The following is a 23919-nucleotide window of genomic DNA, read 5'->3' as shown; positions in this document are numbered from 1 at the left end:
GTTTTATTTTGATTTATCACAGTTAATTACTCGCGTGCATGATTTAAATACATTTTTAAAAAGACCTCAATAGTTTGACACAATTTTTTTTTTCACGTAATGTCACAGTTTTACTTGAATGAACTCATTTGTGCAAAACTTTATAAACCGTTTTATCTAATGTACTTTCAGGGTTTATTTTGAAGTGAAATTTGCCAGCTAGCACCCAAGTCAGAGTCTCTTCACTCATCTTTGCACTGACGCATACGTTGAGCTTAGGTGTGGGCGTATCAATCTAAATATCGATAAACATTGTACAAAAGTGGATATTGGTATCGGATCGATACTGGCATGTTGTTGCAGTTTCTTGTCTGTATGTCCAGCAAATTATTAGATTTTCCTCACAGTTTCTGCAAGCACCATCCTTTATATTTATCTGTACAGTAATCTATTTATTTATATCTGCACCTTATTGCTCTTCTATCCTGCACTACCATGAGCTAATGCAACAAAATTTCGTTATTGTCTGTACGGTAAAGTTCAAATTTGAATGACAATAAAAAGGAAGTCTAAGTCTATCTTTTTTGGTCTGTCAGTGCAAACACAGCATCTCTGTCTCTCTCTCTCTCTCTCTCTCTCTCTCTCTCTCTTTTTCTCTTTTGCATTTGCATTTTGAAAAGATTGGTGTACAGACTGTTTTGTAGGCGTTTTCTGACCACAACCTCGGAATGCTCCACTTTGTGGGAGGTCTAAAATACTGCTTCCACTTCGACTACGTCTTCTTCCCGCCCACTTTGTCGTAGTTTTTTGCGCTTCCACATAGAGTCTATTGACAAATACAAGTTCGAATAATACGCTACTTTGTGTTAGAATTGGCAACAGCGGAGGATGCATGTACATGTACGAGACAGTCTGCCCCACAACATGAGGCTAGACAGAGGGAAGGAGCTTATTGACTGCAGTACGGACTACAATGGCGGAAGTGCGCAAAACACTCTAGGTATATTTATAGCATTTGTGGAGAATCGGTTGACGATTTTCCCAATTGTGACGTCACCAATTGTGCATATTCCGAACAGCTTGTTTGGTGGAAGTATGAAGGAAGGCAGGATTATTTTAGATATCTCCGCAATCGATTTAACATTTTTGAGACCTAAGCAGATCCCAAATAAACAACAGCAGGTACCGATAGGTAAGAAAGGTCGGTTTTGCAAAATGGAGCATTTATTAAAAATAAATTGTGCGTTTAATCTGCCTTTATACATAATACATTTTATAATTTTCTGTGATTAATCGCATTAAACCAAAGATTTAACTGACAGCCCTTAAAAATAACACACATCCATTATACAATCTGAGGACATGAAAGTGAAAATATGTTTTTTTGATGCTGCTTTTCATTCAGTATTGATGTTTTACACACCTTTTCCATTCAGACACAACTTCAGAAAGAACTTTTTTAGAGGTGTGTATGAAAACCTAGGTGGAGGTAGGAAGTGAGGAACATTACAAAAAAGGTGTGAGGAAACGTGATGAACTAGCGACTGGCACGATGCCCGCATCAAACCTCCGCTTGCCTAGGAAGCTTTGTCAATGTGATGCCATGCCCGAGTGATGCTTGATGGGGCAAACACGTGCAGGGGAACACGCACAGTTTAATAGTTGTTTTTTGAGCTGCTATGTGTTTGGTCTGAGTTGAAAGTGTGGGGAATGTTTGCAACATAGAATGGAGTCCGAGTCAAGTAGCAGTCTATTGCTGTCTGCACCTTAGCTCTTCATGTTCCTTCCCCTCTCATCATCGTAATGGTGCGCTCTCCTGCGAGCTGCAGGTACTTCACACTATTTTAGCACCTCTGTGTGAACGTCAAGTGTGTGTGTTTGTGTGCACGTGTTATCTAGAGCGTAATGAAAAGCAGCCGCAGGCCAGCATGGGGGTAGGGTTTAGGTGTGTGTGCCCGGTGAGGAAATCGTTTATTCAGTTTTTCACTGATGAATTGTGACTTCCTCTGTTTCTCCTCTAGTGCCCTATCCCACCGCCTGCCCCCGGCCTCCCCCTCCACCCACAGCATCGCCGGCGCGTCGGGCGTATCCTCTACGCCCTCCTCGCGTCTCTCCAGGGGCTCAACGGCGAGGAGCACTTTCCACGGCGGGCAGATCAGGGACCGCCGGCCGACCTCGCACGCCGCACCGGCGTCCCCCACGCCGTCTCATGACGCCAGCCCCTTGCCCCACGCCAGGACACCCCGCGCCACAAGCAACCTGCTGAGCAAGATAACCTCCAAGCTGACACGCAGGTAAGCGGAGAAGCCGCGACAGGAGGAAAAAAGACAGTGTGCACGAGCGATATGGACTAATGCATTCGTTTTATACATCTGTCGTGTGATTTGAGTGATTATTCCAATGATTTTTATTTCATATTTGATGGTAAAATGTGGCACAAGCAGACACTAAAGCCCTTTCTTCCAAAGATCATTTTGCTCATGTACTAACATGCGAGCCTTTGTTCTTTTACAAAGAAGCTTTAGAAGTTGTCCACCTCTGTGTCAGGTCTTATCAGCAATATGTTGAATTGTGTGTCCACTAGAGCAGTGGTTCTCAAATGGGGGTAGGCGTACCCCTGGGGGTACTTGAAGGTATGCCAAGGGGTACGGGAGTTTTTTTTTTAAATATTCCAATAATAGCAACAATTCAAAAATCCTTTATAAATATATTAATTGAATAACACTTCAACAAAATATGAATGTAAGTTCATAAACTGTGAAAAGAAATGCAACAATTCTATATTTAGTGTTGTCAGCTAGATTTTTGGTGGACATGTTCTATAAATATTGATGTTAAAGATTTCTTTTTTTGTGAAGAAATGTTTAGAATTAAGTTCATGAATCCAGATGGATGTCTATTACAATCCCCAAAGAGGGCACTTTAAGTTGATGATTACTTCTATGTGTAGAAATCTTTGTTTATAATTGAATCACTTGTTTATTTTTCAACAAGTTTTTAGTTATTTTTATATCTTTTTTTCCGAATAGATCAAGAAAGACTATTACAAATGAGCAATATTTTGCACTGTTATACAACTTAATAAATCAGAAACTGATGACTTAGTGCTGTATTTTAGTTCTTTATCTCTTTTTTTCAACCAAAAATACTTTGCTCTGATTAGGGGGTACTTGAATTAAAAAAATGTTCCCAGGGGGTACATCACTGAAAAAAGGTTGAGAACCACTGCACTAGAGATGTAACGATATTACCATTCCTTCTCACGGGTTTTGGTCAACAAAATTATCACGGTTGTCATTATCATCACGGTATTGTTAAATGCGCTCAAATACTAATTACCAAGTATAATTAAAATAAAATAAATAAGCGACACAATTTTCTTTCTTGGCAGAAATATATGCACTTTAATTATACTGTTTTGGCTTTTTAAAGGTGCTGTTTGCAACTTCCTTACGGTTACATTTACCAAACCATTGGTGGTTTAGCAAAACACATTACCGGTAGTTTGACAATTTCCTATATTTTTCAAAATTTTGTAGTCTATGTTATAACACTTTTTACTGGCCAGACTGAAACGATTGGTGTTGACGGCGGTCACTCACACGGTCTTGTCAACACGTACGCGCAGGAAGCGCGTGAACACATACAAAAGTAGTCCAAAAGAAGCAACAAACAATTTGCTGTCCAGGTGGTGTTATGATAGAATATACATTCAATGACAGCTAACGCTAGCTATGAAATTGCTATTACTAGTTAACAACACCTAATGCTAATGCGCGTGCATGTGTTTCGTATGCAGGTAATTGCGTCATTACGTACAAGAAGCCGTGAGCGGGCGGTATAGAATGTGTAAAATACATTGGAAAGTTAGTGCCCTTTAGACATCTGTGTAAATGTTGCTTTAAGAACCATAATTTTTTATTCAGCATGTTTAAATATGTTTTTTTTCTTCCAATTTAGTTTGTAAAAGTTTTTGTGTTTTTTTAATGGTAAAGAAAAAAAACGTGTGTTGGGTGCAACACGTCAGGTTTATGTGATGTCACACAAATTCACTTCCTGTTGTCTTATTGCTTTGAGTATCGATCACCTGTAGGTTAAATGTGCACAATTGAATGTATTAGTTACTCAGACAGTAATGTGTTTGTATACATTTAGATTGGGGAATGTTGTTTTAATGAGGAAAGACCTTAATATCTCTTGTATTCGTGTTAGCGTTGAAGTGAGTAGGCGCCAGTCAGTCTGTGAATTCATCAAAGTGCGGCTAAATCAATCATGGTTTTTGTAGCGCTACCTTGCTTCTCCAGTCCAGGAGTTTATCAAGGTGTTAACAATCAATTTTAATTTAAAACTGTAATATTAACCGTGGGAAGTATAACCGCTATTTATCATTATACCGTTTATCGTTAAAGTTACAGTACCAATGATTGTCACACAAACACTTGGTGTGGCAAAATTATTCTCTGCATTTGACCCATCACCCTTGATCACCTTCTGGGAGGTGAGGGGAGCTGTGAACAGCAGTAAGCAGCAGCAGTGGCCGCGCCCGGGAATCCTTATTGGTGATTTAACCCCCAATTCCAATCGTTACCACCCTAGTTTCCACCGATACAGTCCAGTTCACCTAAATATCATAATGTATTATGAAGACGCTATGGGAACACGTTTTACCATGTGTGATACCACATGTCCTCCCGTACTAGTGACTGGTACAGTAGCAGTCAATAGTTTGAAGACACCTTCTCTTTTAATTCCATTAGAATGTGACGCCATTGTTTTTGCGTCCGAGGTGGACAATAGTGTGGCACTTCTTCTGCCTGTTGTTGCTTTAAATGTTTGTTTGTTTTTTTAACAAGGTTTGCTTCCCCTCACCAGTCACCTGCCAATCTGCCATCCCGAGTTCTGTCGACAAAGCAGTTTAGTCTTCTGCCTCTGCTTTATTTCCTGTCATCTCCATGTTGTTTTTTCCCCATCGACTGCTGTTTCTTTCTTCCTTCGATGTCGCTCTAAATCTCTGCTCTTGTTTTTTCCTCCTGCCATTCCACGTCCCTTCTTCTTCTTGTCTCCTCCCAGGGTCACTCTTGACCCTTCTAAACGTCAGAGCTCAAACAAATCCATGTCGGGCTGCACCCTCCCACAGGGGACAAAAACAGTTAGTAAGTCTTCCTTTCCCATGTTTTCTGGCTGCTTCTGTGCCGTCTTATTTGTCCGTCAATCCATGTCCTCCTTTGCTGTCGTTGGTTGGAGTTTAGCAATGCAAACATTCTTTGCCTGTGAAGCACAGCAGCAGGCTGGTCACGCGTTGTCATATTTAAAACAAAACAAAAACTATAGCTGTCAAATGATTAAATTTTTGTATCAGATTATTCACATATTGGAATTTTGATTAATCATGAATAATCACAGGTGATTACTCTCTTGCATAATTGTAATTTGCTTATAAAAATACCCCAATATTTGTACACAAATGCAATTATTTGTCAGGATGTCATCCGGGAACATTTTTCAACATTTCACTTGAATGCATGTCATACATTTGCACACAACTTGTTAATAGTTTGATCTAAAGTTATTTCAGGCTATTGGAGGGAAACTTGCTAGCAAGCACACCAGTCGGAGTGTCCTGTCCTCACTCATTTTCGCACTGACATATGCATTGATCTTATCACTGACACTATAGCAGTTAAGGTGAGAAAGAGGTTTTACGGTCAAAATAAATTGCATGATTAATCCAAGTGTGTACATGATTAATGCAATAACTTTTTGTGATTAAGTACATGAGGTAACTCGTTCATTCTGACAGCCCTAAAGTAAACAAAACAAAAAACAGCAAGTTTGTGTGACTACAACTCTGATCAGCTGTGTCTCCACTGTTTGTGTATCTGTCGCCTTGGCTTGTGAACTCTAGCACCCCCTGTAGGCTGAATGAGGCACCGCAGCAACACTGGATTCATGTGAACTCCTAAGTTTGGCTTGATTTTGTGTTTATTATTGCGTAAATAGGAACAATTAAGACGCTTCTTCTCTTATTACTAAGGTAGGTGTTAATTGTACTTTTGTGCGTGTGCAGCCTAAGGTTAAAAGGGTTTATTAGGGCCTTGTCTTTGACCCTGCTGTCAGCAGGTCAGTGTGATCTGTGATGGGCGGGCAAGGAGCAAAGCTTTATTAGTGTCTCACACATGATGGAGTAATGGACTGATTGATTGGATTTGTGTGGCTCGGAGATTTATTAAAGGGGAGGCATTTTTACATGCTGGTATAACTTTACCTAATCCTACATGTATTTTTCAATGTAGGGCTTGGCGATAAAACTATATCAGTGTATAACGCAATAGACACGTAATCGATATCTATAAAAAATGCATTTTATAAAACGTCGATAATTGCTCTTTGTCAAAAGAAAGTGGAAGTTGCGAAGCAAGGCTGGTTTCATGAACAACGGGACTCACTCTAAACCGTGTGACACGCTAACAGCTACTCAGGTAAGAGTATCAACTATCAAGTTTGGTTACCTCACCTTAATGATACTTTGCATGGGGTGAGAAGAGAAAATAAAAATGTGTGCTGCAAATAGTGAAGACATTGTGGACACGTTGGGAAAAGTCAATTGAACAGTTTGGCAGTTTTTGGTGATTTTTTTTAAAACAGACCGTAGTTAGACCAATGTGGTCTGTAAGGCGCTGGTCCCCCAACAAGACTGGTTGTACTACACGACCTTAGCCACGCTCACCCTTAAAAGCACAGCCATAACTTCCTGGCAAAGAAAATATGCAATCACAAGTTTCTTTAATTTTAAATCTTCACACTTTGCACTATTTTGTCACACCTTATTAAGCATTTTCTACACATTCTTTATTTTTGCACTTTAATTTTAAGAGGTTATTAAGTGTTCAGTGTGATTTTAGAATTGTTTTTACTTTGATTTGATTACCCTGCTTGTGTTGACATTTCCTTTCTTTTCTGCCTTGATAGCTGAGGGGTTTTTAATCAGAGGAAAGTTACATTTGAAATAAATATGTTTACCTTTAAATATTTTTCTCCTGGTCCTTAAATTCGATAGGTCACAGGAAATATCGATAATTATCGATAAAGACCGATACAAAACACTTTTTTGTGTTCCAATTTTTAGCCATATCGCCCAGCCCTACAATATACCATATTGACACATTTAAAAGATAAAAAGGTGTGGCAGCTTTAAAGTGCCTACATACTGACCAACTGGGCCAAGCATGGCCGCTGTTTTTCCACCAAGATTAGAGGACCTTAAGCTGGCTTTATCCTGCTATTGAACGAGGATCTTACCCCGCTTTTGTTGCTTTAAGCTGCTGCTTGTGTGTCTTCTTTGCCGTACTCCCATCATGCGCTTCTCTTCTACCTCCCTGCTCTCAGCCTTGTTTTGCTGTTGTTGCCGAACAAAACACGTCAGAGGGTTAATTAAGATGGGCTGTTCAGTCGCTCCTGGAATGGACATGAAGTTGCCAGGTTGTGTGTGTGTGGGATGAAAATGCAACAGTTTCTCCTAAAAGCAATGAAAGGGAAGTGCACCTAAACGTCCTCATTGTTGCATCTGTGGGCTCGTCTTCATTTCCTTGTGGTGTTTACGTCGATCGCCTGTGAGCGATGAGCCGTCGTGTTCTGTGTTGTGACTGGAGTAAAATGTGTGCAAAGTGTGGATGCTAGTTGTTTTCTAACAGACACTTTTTGTCTTCTTCTTGAGGGTCACAGACGAACCTGAGAGAATCAGCAGATCTCCGGTCACAAGGTGAGTGCACATGTTGTTTTCCCCTACATGAGCCAGCACGCAATAAGACGACAAATGGTCCAAAGGTGGCTAGAAATGAGGTTTTTTTATGTTTAAGTCGCACTTTAACCTAATCGCATGGCTCTACTGTCTAATAGCAGGCAAATTCAAATGTAAAGTGTCTAAGAGAGGTGTGACATGAAGCAGGATGTTTATGTTTTTTGTGTGTGTGTTTCCTCTCAGAGTCTCAGGGTAACAGCAGCAGGTAATGTTAACTAAGTGTGTTGTGGCTGCTGGTGCTAGATGACCCCTTAAATTGTAATTATTTATATCCTGCCATGTAATTCACTTCCTCAATCATCCGACACGTGTCATAGAAAAAATTAGAGATCGACCGATATTGTTTTTGTCAATACCAGTTAATAATACAGTATATTTTGGACTATAAGGCGCACCGCATTAAAAGGCGCACTACTGATGAGCTACTAAACCTGAACTACTGTTCAGGTTTATTTTCATACAAAAAACTTCGGATTGTCATATTATTAGGATTTTTTTTTCTAAATTGAAAACACTTGGTCGTGGTCTACATAACATGTAATGGTGGTTATTTGCTCAAAATGTTGCATGGATTATGTTTATGACCATTTTAAAGCTGCTTTCTGACCGTCTCCTCAGGATGTATTGTACTGTGGGCGGTCTTATTTATGTGCCTCCACTTTGACAGCCTCTTCTCCCGTCATCCATTTACTGGTAGTTTTTAGCGCTTTCATAGCGAGTCTATTGACAGGTATAAGTTAGAACCTCACACTACTTTGTATTAGAAATGGCAACAGCGGAGGATGAAAGGTCCCACAACAAAAGGATAGCGAAAAGGGAGGAGCTTATTGACTACGGGCACTCTTAAATTTTTGAGAGTTATGCAGATCCCAAATACACATGGGCAGGTACAAATAGGTAAGAAAAGTTGGTTTTGAATAATAGGTCGAAAGAAAACGCCCAATAATGTCTCCTGTTAGGTGCCATCAAACAGTGTGGCTTTCTATCTCACCAAAGTCATACTAAAACATGTTGACAGATCTTTAGGCGGCGTGTGTGATTTTTATATTCTCATTCAAACAAAAAGGTTTTAGTGTTGCTTGCTTACGGGTCTTTGCTAGCTTGATTTATTTAACAGTTTTCAACCTGCAGTGTAAATGTATGTCTTGTGTGTGACTGCCATCTACTGGCCACACTTATCCGTAAACCATGTCCAAAATAAAATGGCTTCGAGGTCATTAAGCACAACTAGAATTCATAAGTACTTTAGGCGCATAGGGTTGTAAAGTAAAAATGTTATAAGAAATGGAAAGGATTTCAAAGGGGAACATTATCACAATTTCAAAAGGGTTAAAAACAATAAAAATCAGTTCCCAGTGGCTTGTTGTATTTTTTGAAGTTTTTTTCAAAATTTTACCGGTCTCGGAATATCCCTAAATAAAGCTTTAAAATGCCTTATTTTCGCTATCTTCGAAATCACTATCCATTTTCCTGTGACGTCATACAGTGCTGCCAATGTAAACAAACAATTGGAATACCACAGCAAGATATAGCGACATTAGTTCGGATTCAGACTCGGATTTCAGCGGCTTAAGCGATTCAACAGATTACGCATGTATTGAAACAGATGGTTGGAGTATGAAAGTATTGAAGTATTTTTATGCAGTAAAAATTTGCTAACATGAATAGTGTACTATTTGACCAGGTTTTAAGTTGGGGGTTTTTCACATTATTTTTTTTTAAGAAATGTCAAACCAGTAACAACATAACGTTTTAGGCAGTGCTAATGTTGTGGTTAATTCTGCACCAAAAAACATCAGGGAATTTCACAAATACTTTTTTACGTGTGTGTATTGCTGAGAGTTAGAGAGCATCAACATTTGTATCTCAATTTATGGAAAATCTCCTGGTAAAATTGGTAGAATATTAAGATTTTTCCACGATAATGCGCGAGTGCTGCGGTTAAAGCAGAAAGAAATCAAATACATGCCCTGTCAGATACATATTTGGAAAAAATGATTGACGATGAGTAGTTTTTATTCTTAAATGAATTAAAAAATGCAGGGCAAAAGGCTGCTTGTTAAGCACTGGGTTATAACTATCTACTTCACTAATTACTTGTGTAATACTAAATACTGGTATCATATGTGTATGTATTGTACCTACTGATGTACTTCAGTTGTAGTTGTTAAAAAAAAAAAAAGAAGAAAAGACGGATATAAATCAAAATGACACAAATCAGCATGGATAATGGATCATTCTCTAGAAAAAACGTTTTTTTCAACATGTGTGTAAAAAGACTCCTGTGGTGGATTAGATTTGTCCATCAGGAGGAAGTGGATGTTATTAATAGACAAATGACAGCATTTTCACTCTGATAAATGCCATTAGTTGTGTCCTAATACACATTTTTCACCTCCAACACGATAGCCATATTGGAGCCTGGGGTGTTGGCCGATACAGTATTGATCAGATACACTGTCAGCATAAATCAAACGTACAGTACTTTTATACTTTGTCGTTTGGAATGTTGGAAAAGGTTTGACCAAAAGAAATGAGTCAATTAGAGAACAATGGTAGTTATAGAAAAACACTAACCTATTTATTAGGGCTGCAAATCTTTGGGTGTCCCCACGATTCGATTCAATATCGATTCTTGGGGTCGCAATTCGATTATAAATCGATTTTTTCGATTCAACGCGATTCTCGATTCAAAAACGATTTTTTCCCCCGATTTAAAAGGATTCCCTATTCATTCAATACATAGGATTTCAGCATAATCTACCCCAGTCTGCTGACATGGGAGCAGAGTAGTATTTTTTTTTTTAAAAGCTTTTATAATTGTAAAGGACAATGTTTTATCAACTGATTGCAATAATGTAAATGTGTTTTAACTATTAAACGAACCAAAAATATGATTTATTTTATCTTTGTGAAAACATTGGACACAGTATGTTGTCAAGCTTATGAAATGTGATGCAAGTGTAAGCCACTGTGACACTATTGTTCTTTTTTTTTAATTTTTTATAAATGTCTAATGATGATGTCAGTGAGGGATTTTTAATCACTGCTATGCTGAAATTATAACTAATATTGATACTGTTGTTGATAATATTCATTTTTATTTCACTACTTTTGGTTTGTTCTGTGTCGTGTTTGTGTCTCCTCAATTGCTCTGTTTATTGCAGTTCTGAGTGTTGCTGGGTCAGGTTTGGTTTTGGAATTGGATTGCATTGTTTTGGTATTGCTGTGTATTGTTTTGTTGGATTGATTAAAAAAATAAATAAATAAATTAGATTTTTTTTTAAATGAGAATCGATTCTGAATCGCACAACATGAGAATAGCGATTCAAATTCGAATCAATTTTTTTCCCACGTCCCTACTATTTCTTATCAACTGTTTGGAATGAACATAAGCTATCTTTAAGTTGAAGTGGTGTGGTAAAAAAGTTTGAGCGACATATTTTTGCCACAACAATTATGTTTAGCTTATGATGCAATAACTTGAATGATGCAGACACGTTTGTTACTGGATACTTTCTAATACGCTTCTGCCTTGGAGACTTTTTATATGAGTAATTAATATGCAATTATAATTATTTGATACTTGTTTATATTGAGAAATGTTCAATAGTGTTAATTGAAGGACAGTTGTCTAGGTCATTCGCTGTTTTGTATCTACTAGCTTCTAGTAGCCTATAGCAAATCATGTTTACCTTTTTGTAAACAAAGAGAGCAAAATGTTTTAAATAAATACAAATTGAAAGCTTTGCTAGCTTTGCACAAGTAAACGCACTGCAGGACTGCTTGCATCGAAGATTATACTGTAGACAAGAGTTGTTTTTTTCTGCTGATATCAGGATACCCCTACACGCCATGGTTCAATTAATTGACCGTTGTCCCGTCCACTTGAACAAACACTCATTTGGTGCCTTCAGTTGCCATTTCAATGACTGACACAACCATTAGACACACACTGCCTTGCTTAGCAGACATGGCATCTGTGAAGCGGAATTTAACAATGCAGTTTAAAGTGGAGGTCTTGACAAAACCTGCTGAAAATTTCAACCGTGTACCCTAAATATTAGTTACACATATACAGTATATACTAGGGGTATGGGGAAAAAATCGATTCGAATTTGAATCGCGATTCTCATGTCGTGCGATTCAGAATCGATTTTCTTTATTTTTTTAATCGATTTTTTTAAAAAAAAATTTAATCAATCCAACAAAACAATACACAGCATTACCATAACAATGCAATCCAATTCCAAAACCAAACCTGATCCAGCAGCACTCAGAACTGCAATAAACAGAGCAATTGCGAGAAGACACAACCACGACACAGAACAAACCGAAAGTAGCGAAACAAAAATGAATATTATCAACAACAGTATCAATATTAGTTATAATTTCAGCATAGCAGTGATTCAAAATCCCTCATTGACATTATCATTAGACATTTATAAAAATAGAAAAAAAGAACAATAGTGTCACAGTGGCTTACACTTGCATCGCATCTCATAAGCTTGACAACACACTGTGTCCAATATTTTCACAAAGATAAAATAAGTCATATTTTTGGTTCGTTTAATAGTTAAAACAAATTTACATTATTGCAATCAGTTGATAAAACATTGTCCTTTTCAATTATAAAAGCTTTTTTTACAAAAATCTACTACTCTGTTTGCATGTCAGCAGACTGTGGTAGATCCTGCTGAAATCCTATGTATTGAATGAATAGAGAATCCTTTTGAATCGGGAAAAAATCGTTTTTGAATCGAGAATCGTGTTGAATTGGAAAAAAAATCGATTTTGAATCGAATCGTGACCCCAAGAATCGATATTTAATCGAATCGTGGGACACCCAAAAATTCGCAGCCCTAGTATATACCCTTGTACTTTTTGTACTAACAGCATATATTATGCATTAAAACAAAGGCATCTACCCAATTGACCCTATAGTAATAGTACATTACATAATAAGTAAGTATCATATTTTCTAAACTATAAGCCGCAGCCACTAAATTTTAAGTACTTTTTCCATGTATTAGCCGCACTGGACTATAAACCACAGATATATATGTAGCGAAAAGAGTTATTTACACAGAATGATTTTGTAAATGTTTATTTACATACCTTAATTGTTTCCAAACTGTGTCTTTAATAAGGCAGCAAAACGGCTGATCAAACAAAACAGAAGTTTGTTGGATTCACGAAACTGAAACACTACAAGAAGAATGCCATTATAAGTACACAGACACTTGTAAATGTGTTAGCATCTTAGCTAATGCTAACGACGCTAGCTTGATAGCAAGTACAAATATGCATGAAAACTCCTACAACCAACACATGGGATGGTTTAGCAAGTGAGAATTGTTTTAAAATGAATGAAGAATCCACACGAGTTAAAACGCTATCAATCAATCAATTAAAGTTTACTTATATAGCCCTTAATCACAAATGTCTCAAAGGGCTGCACAAGCCTCAATGACATCCTCGGCTCAGATCCCACGAGGGCTGGAAAAATCTCAATCCAAAGGGAACAACGAGAATCCCTAAAAGGGACTGCAGATGTAGGGATACCCAGACAGAGGGCGAGTAGATGGAACGGCACTTGTACTTCCGGTTAAAAGCTCAGTCCAAACAAAGTGGCAATGCAGCACTGGAGCACATGGAGTGAGCAAATTCGTCCAAAAGATGGCACAAGCAATAACACACCTGTCCAATGTCGTTGCTTGTTCTGTTTTTTTTTTATTTAACTATTTGCATTAAGAAAAATCCATATATTAGCCACATATTTTTATAAGCCACAGAGTACAAAGCATAGAAAAAAGTAGCGGCTTATAGTCCGGAACTAAGAGAAGTTTGGTACTCTCTCCAGTTGAGTAAATAGACTCCTTGGCCACTCGATGACAACCAGTGCTTTTAGTTTGTGACTCAATATAGAACAGACTGACATCTAATGTATTGTGTTTGTTGACATTGATAATGTTTTTTCCCCCTCCTCCTCTCCATCACGTCACCTTCACTCTTATGTCCCACTCCTAACAACCCGTCATCCACCAATTAACCCTCTGACCCTCCCGTGTCCATCATCCCCACTTCCTCCATCTCTGACCACCCAGTCGCCATCTATCTGGGCATCAAAAAGCGGCAGAGCCCCGGACCCCCCGATGCGGCTGGGATGTGAGGGTGCGGAGCCCCCGCGACCCGGCCGAGGTGGTGCTCGCGCTGCGCGAGGCGGCCCAGGGCTGCGGCTGCCAGGTCCACCTGGCCGGGCCCTTCCTGCTGTCGTGCACCCACGGCGCGGCCGGCACTCGCGTGGCCTTCGAGGCCGAGGTGTGCCAGCTGCCCGGTGGGCTGGGCCAGAGCAGCGGCGTCAGGTTCAAGCGCCTGTGGGGGGCGCCGTTAGCTTTCAGAGACATCGCCACCAAAGTATCGAAGGAGCTGGAGCTCTGAGAGCGACCGAAGGCGGGGCAGAGTGGCGACGATAGGTGAGGAAGAAGAAAAACAAGGTGCAAGCTCCTCGCCCATCCCTCCTTTTAGCTCCGCCTTTTCTGATGTGACTGGCGACGCCTCGCCTCTGCCAAAGACCTTGTTTCCAATCACATGGCTGCAGTGACATGTTGACTGCTGAAACAAACACCGCGTTAAAGAGCCCATCAAGTCAATTTTGTTTTTATTAGATTTGTCATCATTCCTTTTTAAAGAGCTGCTATTTATAGTCAGGTTTTCATGAAGTTTCTCTATTAAGTTGATTCTCTTTGACAGACAATGTTCTCTGTAGCAGAAGTCACATGTTGTAGTGATGCACTCTGGCCACTAGAGGGAGACTTGCAGCGTATGCAGAGAATTAATGAGCGCAGTTTGATGTTACTGCTTTTATCAAAATGATTTCCTGCTAGAAGTGTTTTTGCTCATTACATTTGGTTTATGCTCACACACCTTTAGACGAGCAAAGTCCGCATTCTTAGTGTCAGAAGACATTCTGCCCCCTGCTGGTTAGACCTGTTACAGCTTGCACACGTCCCCAACAAATGAAATTCTTCCATGAATGTCCAAAGTTTGGCCTGGGTGGAAATGTTCAGCCCACGTTAAGTTTGTTATTCCTCTGTATAAGATACAGAGGAATTTATACATACACACCTGTATGTATAAATAATGTACATACATATATGTATGTGTGTATATGTATGTCTATATATATATATATATATACTTCTAATATGTAAATATATATGTAAGTTATATGTACGTATGTACTATTTAAATGTACATATGTATATATATATTAGACGAACGTATGTACAGTATGTGTATATATACATATATATACACTTATGAATATGTGTGTGTATATGTATATACATACATACATATGTGTGTACTGTATATATTTACGTTTGTATGTATGTGTGTATATATACATATGTATATGCTGTATGTAAATATACGTATGTATGTTTGTGCGTTTGTATGTATAGAAATACGTATATATATATTTACACATATATACATGTGTATATACTGTATGTATATATAAATATGTATGTATGTATATACATATGTGTGTGTATATATATACTGTATGTAATTACGTATATCTATATATTTATATATGTGTATGCTATATGTCTATATATAAATACATGTATGTATATATATATATATACATATATGTGTGTATATATATTTACGTATATGTATATATTTTTATGTGTATACCATATGTCTATATATAAGTATGTATGTATATATACATGTATGTATGTGTATACATATTTAGGTTTAAAAGTGATTTGGGTTTTTTCATGATTTTATTCACCTTTTAATTGTACGCCTCTTTAAAGCACTTTAAAATTGCAATGCGAACAAATTGTGCTTTTAAAATAAACTTGCCCTACTTAATTTAACCCCTTTTATACATCACATTTCTTATTAGTAATCTGTACTAATTTTATTATTATATACCACTAACTCAGACGTTTTTTAGGGCTTTAGCCCACTTGAAAACGTAACATATTTTGGAAGAAATTTGTACCATGGATGCATGGAAATCATCAAAAAACCACTAAAACACACAGGCCGTCATACATTTTGGTTTTCAGGATTTTGGCTTTAAATTGTGTTGCGAGTCACAAATGGCACCCGGGCTGCATTTTGGACACCCCTGTTAACGAGGCGTTTTCTCATTTTGAGTTTTTAGCACTGTACTTTTGACATTTCAATTGGCATTACGTAAAAACAATATCAGTAATGATTTACTGAAGTGATTGAGAATTTAAAGGTGTGCGAGCGTGAACCAATGAAAATGCATTAGAGGACCTCTGGGCTCTTCTTCGGCGGGTGACTGAAGACCTGAAATCTGGACTTTTCGCGACGACGAAGTCTTAGCGACACTTTCTAGTCTGCTAATAGCCGTCACTGTTTTAATTGGTGGCTTTCTTTTAGTGGACGGACGGCTCGCCCTGCAGTCCTGCACGTCTCTGAGGCGAACATCAAGTGTGACACAAATAAAAACAAAACAAGAATTCCAACCTCTTTTTTATGGCTTTGTTCAATTACCCGACAAGAAAGGAAGACGTTTGTGTTTTGAATGGGGCATTGTTTATTTGTCCAGTTCTAATTTACACCCAGAGAAATCATTCGTCATAGTGCGGACGGATGGATTGATCCCAGGATGTTACAAATGAGTCGGAGAAAAGGAAGATCTGTTTCATGAAGTCGTCCAAAAGATTTAACAACAAGGCTACACGTCCATTTTGTTTTTGTGATATAAAAAAACCCAACAGTCAGTGTCGTCTGCCGCTTTACTTCTGGGCGGGGATCATACCGTCGATGGACTCTCCCTTCTCCAGCTTTTTCTCCATCTCCACCATCAGCTTGACGCCATCCACCACCATCTGGACCTGTTCCACCTCGGAGGAGCCCAGACGGTCGGCGTTGGAGATGTCGAACACGCCACCCACGGAGGCCGTGTCCACGCCGCCTGGAGGAAAGGACAAAGAGTCAACAACACTTCACAGTCCAGGCTATTGGTGGTCTGAAGTTTGGATGCAAGGAAGGACTTCTCTAGGGTGGACCACAATGAACTGTTCTGCTTGAGCTTGGACACATCAAGTTTCGAGAACAAATCCCGTTCACAAACTTTCTTTTCATTGCATGACAGGGAGAAAGTGGCACTACAAAAATAACTGCACATGACTGGGACTTTAGTCTTAGGTTTTTAGTCTTCTGACTCTTAGTGATGTGCGATATCACAGATTTTTTTTTTTATGATCCGATACCAAATAAAATTCAGGCTGGTATCAGCGATACCGATGATTTGTTCAAGTATGCCTAGCGTGGCTTCTAGAATTATAAAAGTTGTTTATTTTGAAATAACATCTAAAAAAACAACAGTGAAATTAAGAAAAAGACAAAAATATCGGATTGGAATGAGAAAAATTTGAAATATTTGAATCAATGATTGATAATCATATGCTTAGTCACCTATTACAAAAGTTTTAAATACATAAAGTATCTGTTTTGAGCTTCTTTTTTTTTTTAATAAAAAAAATATCAAAATCGCCCTGCCATACTTTCTAGTGTGTGGCTAAGATAACCCTGGTCTAATATATTAGAAGTTTAAAAATAAAGTATATTTAAAATATAAACAACGTTTTGTTAGGTAATAAAAAGAGCAAATATTACTAACTAATAAATTAATTTGAAAAATTACAGCAACCATAATAAACACTGTTAAATGTGTAATTGAATTTAACATTTTCCTACAGGCAGAATTTTTGAAACACGACATTAAGTTGAACAATCCTATTTTTATTCTATTCTTACATGGGGAAAAAACAATAGTAAAAATGTCATAAAAAAGCAAAACAATCTGTATATAATGAGAAAAGCTGAAATGTCCTAATAATTCAAAATAATGCATTGTACTTAGTCACCAATAATGCAAAGCTGACACTATATATGTTTTTGAATAAGGTTTTAAAATGACCCCAGCTTATTTTGACTTATCAGCTTGTGGCCTTGTTGGAAAACCTTGGACATTCCTGAACTAAATTATCAAATGTATCGATGTTTTCATTAGAGTATATCTGATCATAAATATCTGGTATCGATATTTCAGTATCGATCCGCACATCGCTATTATTGAGCTGTGGTGCCCACATGACAAGTACCTGTGCCACGCTTCTGCAGGCGTAGTCTGGTCAGGATCTCCTCGAACTTGGCGTGCGTGCTGAGCTTCGGCAGCTTGACGTGCACGCCGCCGCGCAGGCCGGTGCCCAGGTTGGACGGGCAGGTGAGGATGTAGCCCAGATGCTCGTTCCACATGAAGCCGTGGTTGTGCTTCTTGAAGATCGCCTCAATCTGAGCAAGAGGGAAGCGACTCGGTCACCTTTTGATCTTCAAAGTACGCGACGGGCCCTTAGATGTCGGCGGTGCTCCTACGTTTACCTTCTGCAGGCCGACGCAGAAGCGCCTGAAGACCTCCTTCATGTTTCCTCCCTTTTGCATGGAGATGACGCGCAGGTGATCCTCTTCGTTCACCCACACCAGGAAGGTTTTGTTGTCGTTGTGCCTGTGGGAGGAAAGCTCAGATTGAAAAACAAGGAGACGTTCTAGGATCTGGCACCAAATGCAGTCCTCTTTGCCATGTCCTAGACTACAGTATACTATGTCAGATCCTTACCAGATGCCCCTGGCGTCGGGCCAGTCGCGGGCCATACCCGCACAGGTCAGCAGCGGGGACACGGGCTTGTCAAAGAGGAAGTGATCGTTGATCAGCTGCTCCTGCTCGGCGTCGGTCATGCCGTCCAGGGGGTAGTACTTGCCCTTGAACTCACCCTCCAGACTGGCCAGGGCTGTGGCACGGACAAAGACGTTAGCCAAGCTCCCTGAGGACCTGCTAGACCAGAAACTGCGCCACGCTCACCCTCAATGGACAGCTTCTCGATGCCTCTGCGCTCGCCGCGGCTACAGTGCGGGGGCAGGGTGAATCCCTTGAGGCTGCGGCCGGTACGCACACGGGTGGACAGCACGTAGTTGGGATCCAGGTCGTCTCCTCCCTGCCCGGAAGAGCAAGGTCACTCTTGAGCTAACGTGTTGCCACAGCGAAGAACTTGCCTTCAGGTTCTCAAAGTTCAGGTCGGTCTTGTGCTTGTCGGTAGACTTGTAACCGCTATGACGGTCGGAGATGATGGGGTCCAGCAGCTCCTTGAAGACCTCGTAGGACTCCTCGTCACCGGCGACGCAGCCCACGGTCATGATGAAGGGGTGGCCTATGTGGGGGGGGGGGGGGGCTTTGTGTCACCAGGAAACGAGACCCAACTCGCGTATGTTTGAGGACTGGGTTCTTACCAGGGTTGTCCACACCGGTCTGGATGATGTCATCCACTGTGAAGCCGCTGGGAGTGGACTTGCCTCTCAGCTTGTTGTAGATGTCCTTGGTCAGCACCTAAACGTGTATTATGGCCACAGTGTAACACAGGCTACAGCAGGAGACTGTCCAAACATTTTGAGGGCCGCATTGGGCTAAAAAAATGTTGGCCGGGGGCCGAAAGTAACTACTGTAATGATTTTAAAATTGGGAAACTTGCGAAACAGGCTTCTAGGGATGAAATAGCTTCTGTGTTTTTTCCTGACCTAACATATATTCTGCTCTACCCCGGTATTGAGCACTGTATAACGGATAAACCACAGAAACCTTGTCTATATATATATATATATATATATATATATATGTAGGTGTGGGAAAAAATCACAAGACTACTTCATCTCTACATATTGCGCTCTACCACGGTATCGAGCACTATTCTCTGGATAATCCAATCAAGACATATATATATATATATATATATATATATATATATATATATATATATATATATATATATATATACATATATACATACATACATACATACATACATACATATATATATACATATATGTCTATGTATATATGTGAATGTGTATATATGTATATAAACATATCCATATGTTTATATATATGTGTATGTGTAGATATAAGTTTATATATATATATATATACAATGTGTGTATGTATATATATATAATATATAATGTGTTTATATATATGTGTATGTGTAGATATAGGTTTATATATATATATACAATGTGTGTATGTATATATATATAATATATAATGTGTGTATGTATATATATACATATATGTCTATGTATATATGTGAATGTGTATATATGTATATAAACATATATCCATATGTTTATATATATGTGTATGTGTAGATATAGGTTTATATATATATAGATATTTTTTTTTTTTATATAGCCTATACATTAAATAAATATATGTACACTTTTCAATAATATAATGGAAATATAATTCATAATTAGAAATATCAAGCAGCTAGAAGTCTTGACTTTGGCTGAAGGGCCACATTGGGCTAAAAAAATATATATGGCTATATATATATACAGTCGCGATCAAAAGTTTACATACACTTGTAAAGAACATAATGTCATGGCTGTCTTGAGTTTCCAATAATTTCTACAACTCTTATTTTTTTGTGATAGAGTGATTGGAGCACATACTTGTTGGTCACAAAGAACATTCATGAAGTTTGGTTCTTTTGTGAATTTATTATGGGTCCACTGAAAATGTGACCAAATTTGCTGGGTCAAAAGTATACATACAGCAATGTTGATATTTGGTTACATTTCCCTTGGCAAGTTTCTGGTTGAATTTTTGACCACTCCTTTTGACAAAATTGGTGCAGTTCAGCTAAATGTGTTGGTTTTCTGACAGAAACTTGTTTCTTCCGCATTGTCCACATGTTTAAATCAGTACTTTGGGAAGGCCATTCTAAAACCTCAATTTTAGTCTAATTTAGCCATTCCTTTACCACTTTTGACGTGTGTTTGGGGTCATTATCCTGTTGGAACACCCAACTGCACCCAAGACTCAACCTCCGGGCTGTTGATTTTAGGTTTTCCTGTAGAATTTGGAGATAATCCTCATTTTCATTGTCCCATTTAAAGCACCAGTTATATTGGCAGCAAAATAGGCTTCAAGCATAATACTACTACTACCATGCTTGACGGTAGGGTGGTCTTCCTGGAATTAAACACCTCACCTTTTCTCCTCCAAACATATTGCTGGGTATTGTGGCCAAAGAGCTCAATTGTTGTTTCATCTGACATCACATGGACAAAGGTATGACCTTCTGGAAGAAAGTTCTGTGGTCAGATGAACATTTTTTTAGCTGTTTGGCCACAATACCCAGCAATATGTTTGGAGGAGAAAAGGTGAGGCGTTTAATTCCAGAACCACCAATCCTACCGAAATTATTCCTTGCATTTGATCCATCACCCTTGATCCCCCCCTGGGAGGTGAGGAGGGCAGTGAGCAGCAGCGGTGGGCCGCGCCCGGTAATCATTTTTTGTGATTTAACCCCCAATTCCAACCCTTGATGCTGAGTACCAAGCATTCATTGATTGATTGATTGAAACTTTTATTAGTAGATTGCACAGTTCAGTACATATTCCGTACAATTGACCACTAAATGGGAACACCCGAATAAGTATTTCAACTTGTTTAAGTCTGGGTCCACATATATTAATTCATGGTAGGGAGGTAATGGGTCCCATTTTTATAGTGTTTGGTATGATTAGGGAAGGTTGTTTGAATTGTGTCATATAAGTAAATGTGTGAATGCTTTATGTGTACCTTGGCCATGTGGTTGTTGTGCAGGGACAGGTCAGGATACTCCTCGTCCACGGAGAACTTCATCTTGTAGTCGTTGTGACAGTTCTTGGCTGCCATGGCTGCGATTCTTGCTCCGACTGAGGACGACAGCAGCACACACGTAAGTGAAACAAAGGCATTTCAGGTGCGTCGTCATGAAATCAGGACCATGAGTCTTGTCTGGCGTCTGCCCGAGTGCCTTGTTGACCAGTCTCTGAGCGAGGAGGAGACATCTTCTCATTGCGTCTGCTAACTATCTCCCCCACTGATTGGTTGCTTCTTACTTTACACCCAAAATAGAACCCTGCAAGTGTTGAAGGTCAAAGGTTTCTCTCTCCTGCCCTCTATAGAAGAGTCCCTGTCAGCTGTGCCCCCCTGCGCCCCTCCCAGGATTATTAATATCCTGACACCCCCTCCCACGGCCTGCAACACCCCCTGGAGCGCCTCTTGCACTCGAAAGAACCTTACTAGTGCATCTTTTTAGTGGAACGGCAGCATAGTACAAATACATGTACACAATCAAATCATCCATCCGAGGTTGGGTCGGGGGGGCAGCAGCCTAAGTAGGAGAATCCCGTATCTCCCTCTCCCCAGCCACTTCGTCCAGCTCCTCCCAGGGGATCCCAAGGCATTCTCAGCCCAGCTGGGAAACAGTCCCCGAATGACAGAGCTTCTCACCCTATCTCTAAGGGGGAAGACTCATTTTGGCCGCTTGTACCCGCAAAAATGACTAAATGAATTGCATCTGCAGTCCTTCTCTTCTTGTTTTTAAGTCAAACTTGCATGCAAAAAGCTTGTCAAGAACCAAAAATGACCTTCAAACAACCAGTTAGTCTTAAAATGACCACCCAAGACTAAATAGATCTAAAACCTTGTTACCTGCTTGGGAGAATAGAAAAGAAGTAACAGATCCCGGGATCAGATCCTGTCCACCAAGTGTAGGGTATGCCCAAATGTGCCAGGTGTTGGACTCCCACTTTTATACCGGGACCTCCACCCCGACTGGATGAGCGGACCGTCATGTGATTGGATGCGGGCGGACCTGGCTTTGTAAAAGGCAACGAGGCGTGCACAACGCCCGAGACGAGACGAGAGGCGAGGCGACAGCTGCAGCCCGGACGCTCCAACCTTTCACCTCACGACCTGCTGCAGCCAGCAGAACCGGCTTGCACAGAAACCGGGTCCAGCCAGGTCCAACTCACGTAAACCTGGAATGTCATATCGTTTGGATGGAATCGCCTAACGAGCACAAAAAATAACTTACCTGAGAAAGTCATAAGAGATTCTATTGGGTCCTAGACTTAGGACAGGGATTCTCAAACTGTGGTACGACAAAGAATAGCCTACTTAAAGTATAGTGTTTTATTTTCATGTACTCAAACACAGTGTTACTGTTCAAACTGCGTAATGATACAGTGGCTTTAAATATTGAATATACTTGCTAAATCAAACAGCTCCCTTGTTTTTGATGAATACTTGGGCTTAATTCGCTACTATATTTGAAACTCGGTCATTATGGTTCCTGAGGTGGTACTTGGTTAAAAAAAGTTGGACTAGGAAACTAAGTGGGTCACTTTATTAGGTACACACGCTAACGCAATCCAGTCACAACAATTCCGATCACCTTCGGAATTAAATATAAATCCGAACAAATTGTTATAACTCAATCGCACGGGGTGGGGCTTACCTAAAACGCCCCTTATGGAGCCGGGCAGTGTTGAAGCTTTGCCCTAATTGTTCTCAAAGCTTCAATAGCGACGTTTGTGCCGGGCCGCTAATGTGATAAACCCCGGGCATTTGCCCTCGCTTATTAAATCATACTCAATGTGTCCATGTGGCCTGCTGCTGGTTTTCCTGCTATCCACATTGGCACTGGACAACTCAAGAGGTACACCAACAATTCAGATTGTATTGTAAATCAGTGTAAGTTTATTTAAAATGTTTATTACTTTTGTGACATTGACTTCATTGGCGTACCACAAGGCTGTGTTCTGGAACAACTACAATTCGTGTTACAGTAATGCAAAGCAGTGTTGATCAAAAAAAAATGTTAAAAAGTAAATGCATGGTGACGCGAAGGGTCACCTGTGTCACATTTGCACAAAGTCCGAAGCTTTGAACCTCGCAGTGACCACCGCCCCGCGGGACCAGAATTAGCTCAGTGTGGCTAAGGCTGAGACTTCCTGAGCAAACCCGAGTGCCAGGTGTCCACGGTTGTGCTCGGGCTCGTCTTCGCAGGCTCTAGTTTCACCTCGCCGTCCTCGCTGCCACGTCCCAAATTAGTTGCGCTAGAACGCGCTCGCTTGTTGCCATGACGACACCCCTCATTTACTTATCGGCGGAAGTAAAATGTCGGTGACGTCCGAGTGGTCATTCAGTTACGTATTTCACACATCCTTGTATAACAGATATCATTGATGCAACCAAA

At 39.7% G+C, this 23919-nt stretch overlaps 2 protein-coding genes across 9 annotated transcripts in view; one reads left to right on the top strand and one right to left on the bottom strand.

Annotated features, from left to right (window-relative positions):
- Window positions 1-16731, top strand: part of mark4b (MAP/microtubule affinity-regulating kinase 4b) — an 81525-nt gene extending 64794 nt beyond the window's left edge. Inside the window, exons 15-19 of one of the 8 annotated variants that reach the window (XM_061877574.1) lie at window positions 2001-2273; window positions 5050-5132; window positions 7694-7738; window positions 7961-7982; window positions 13885-16731. In XM_061877574.1, the coding sequence (XP_061733558.1) occupies window positions 2001-2273; window positions 5050-5132; window positions 7694-7738; window positions 7961-7982; window positions 13885-14218 (757 nt within the window). In that variant the 3' untranslated portion in view covers window positions 14219-16731. Of the gene's footprint in view, window positions 1-2000; window positions 2274-5049; window positions 5133-7365; window positions 7590-7693; window positions 7739-7960; window positions 7983-13884 lie in introns of those variants that run through there. The other 7 variants (XM_061877579.1, XM_061877575.1, XM_061877578.1 and 4 more) reach the window with 7 other exon arrangements.
- ckmb (creatine kinase, muscle b) lies at window positions 16344-22531 on the bottom strand. Its single transcript, XM_061877589.1, is given in 9 exon segments — window positions 16344-16748; window positions 17941-18130; window positions 18218-18341; window positions 18453-18624; window positions 18696-18838; window positions 18840-19041; window positions 19121-19217; window positions 21474-21589; window positions 22371-22531. Coding segments are annotated over 8 exon segments (1203 nt in total). The 5' UTR covers window positions 21570-21589; window positions 22371-22531; the 3' UTR covers window positions 16344-16569.
- Window positions 22532-23919: the final 1388 nt, after the last annotated feature.

Source organism: Nerophis ophidion, linkage group LG18 (genome assembly GCF_033978795.1).
Source record: "Nerophis ophidion isolate RoL-2023_Sa linkage group LG18, RoL_Noph_v1.0, whole genome shotgun sequence".
NCBI lineage: Eukaryota > Metazoa > Chordata > Actinopteri > Syngnathiformes > Syngnathidae > Nerophis > Nerophis ophidion.
The sequence above is the reverse complement of the archived record's forward strand: the minus strand, read 5'-3'. Positions and strand labels throughout refer to the sequence as shown.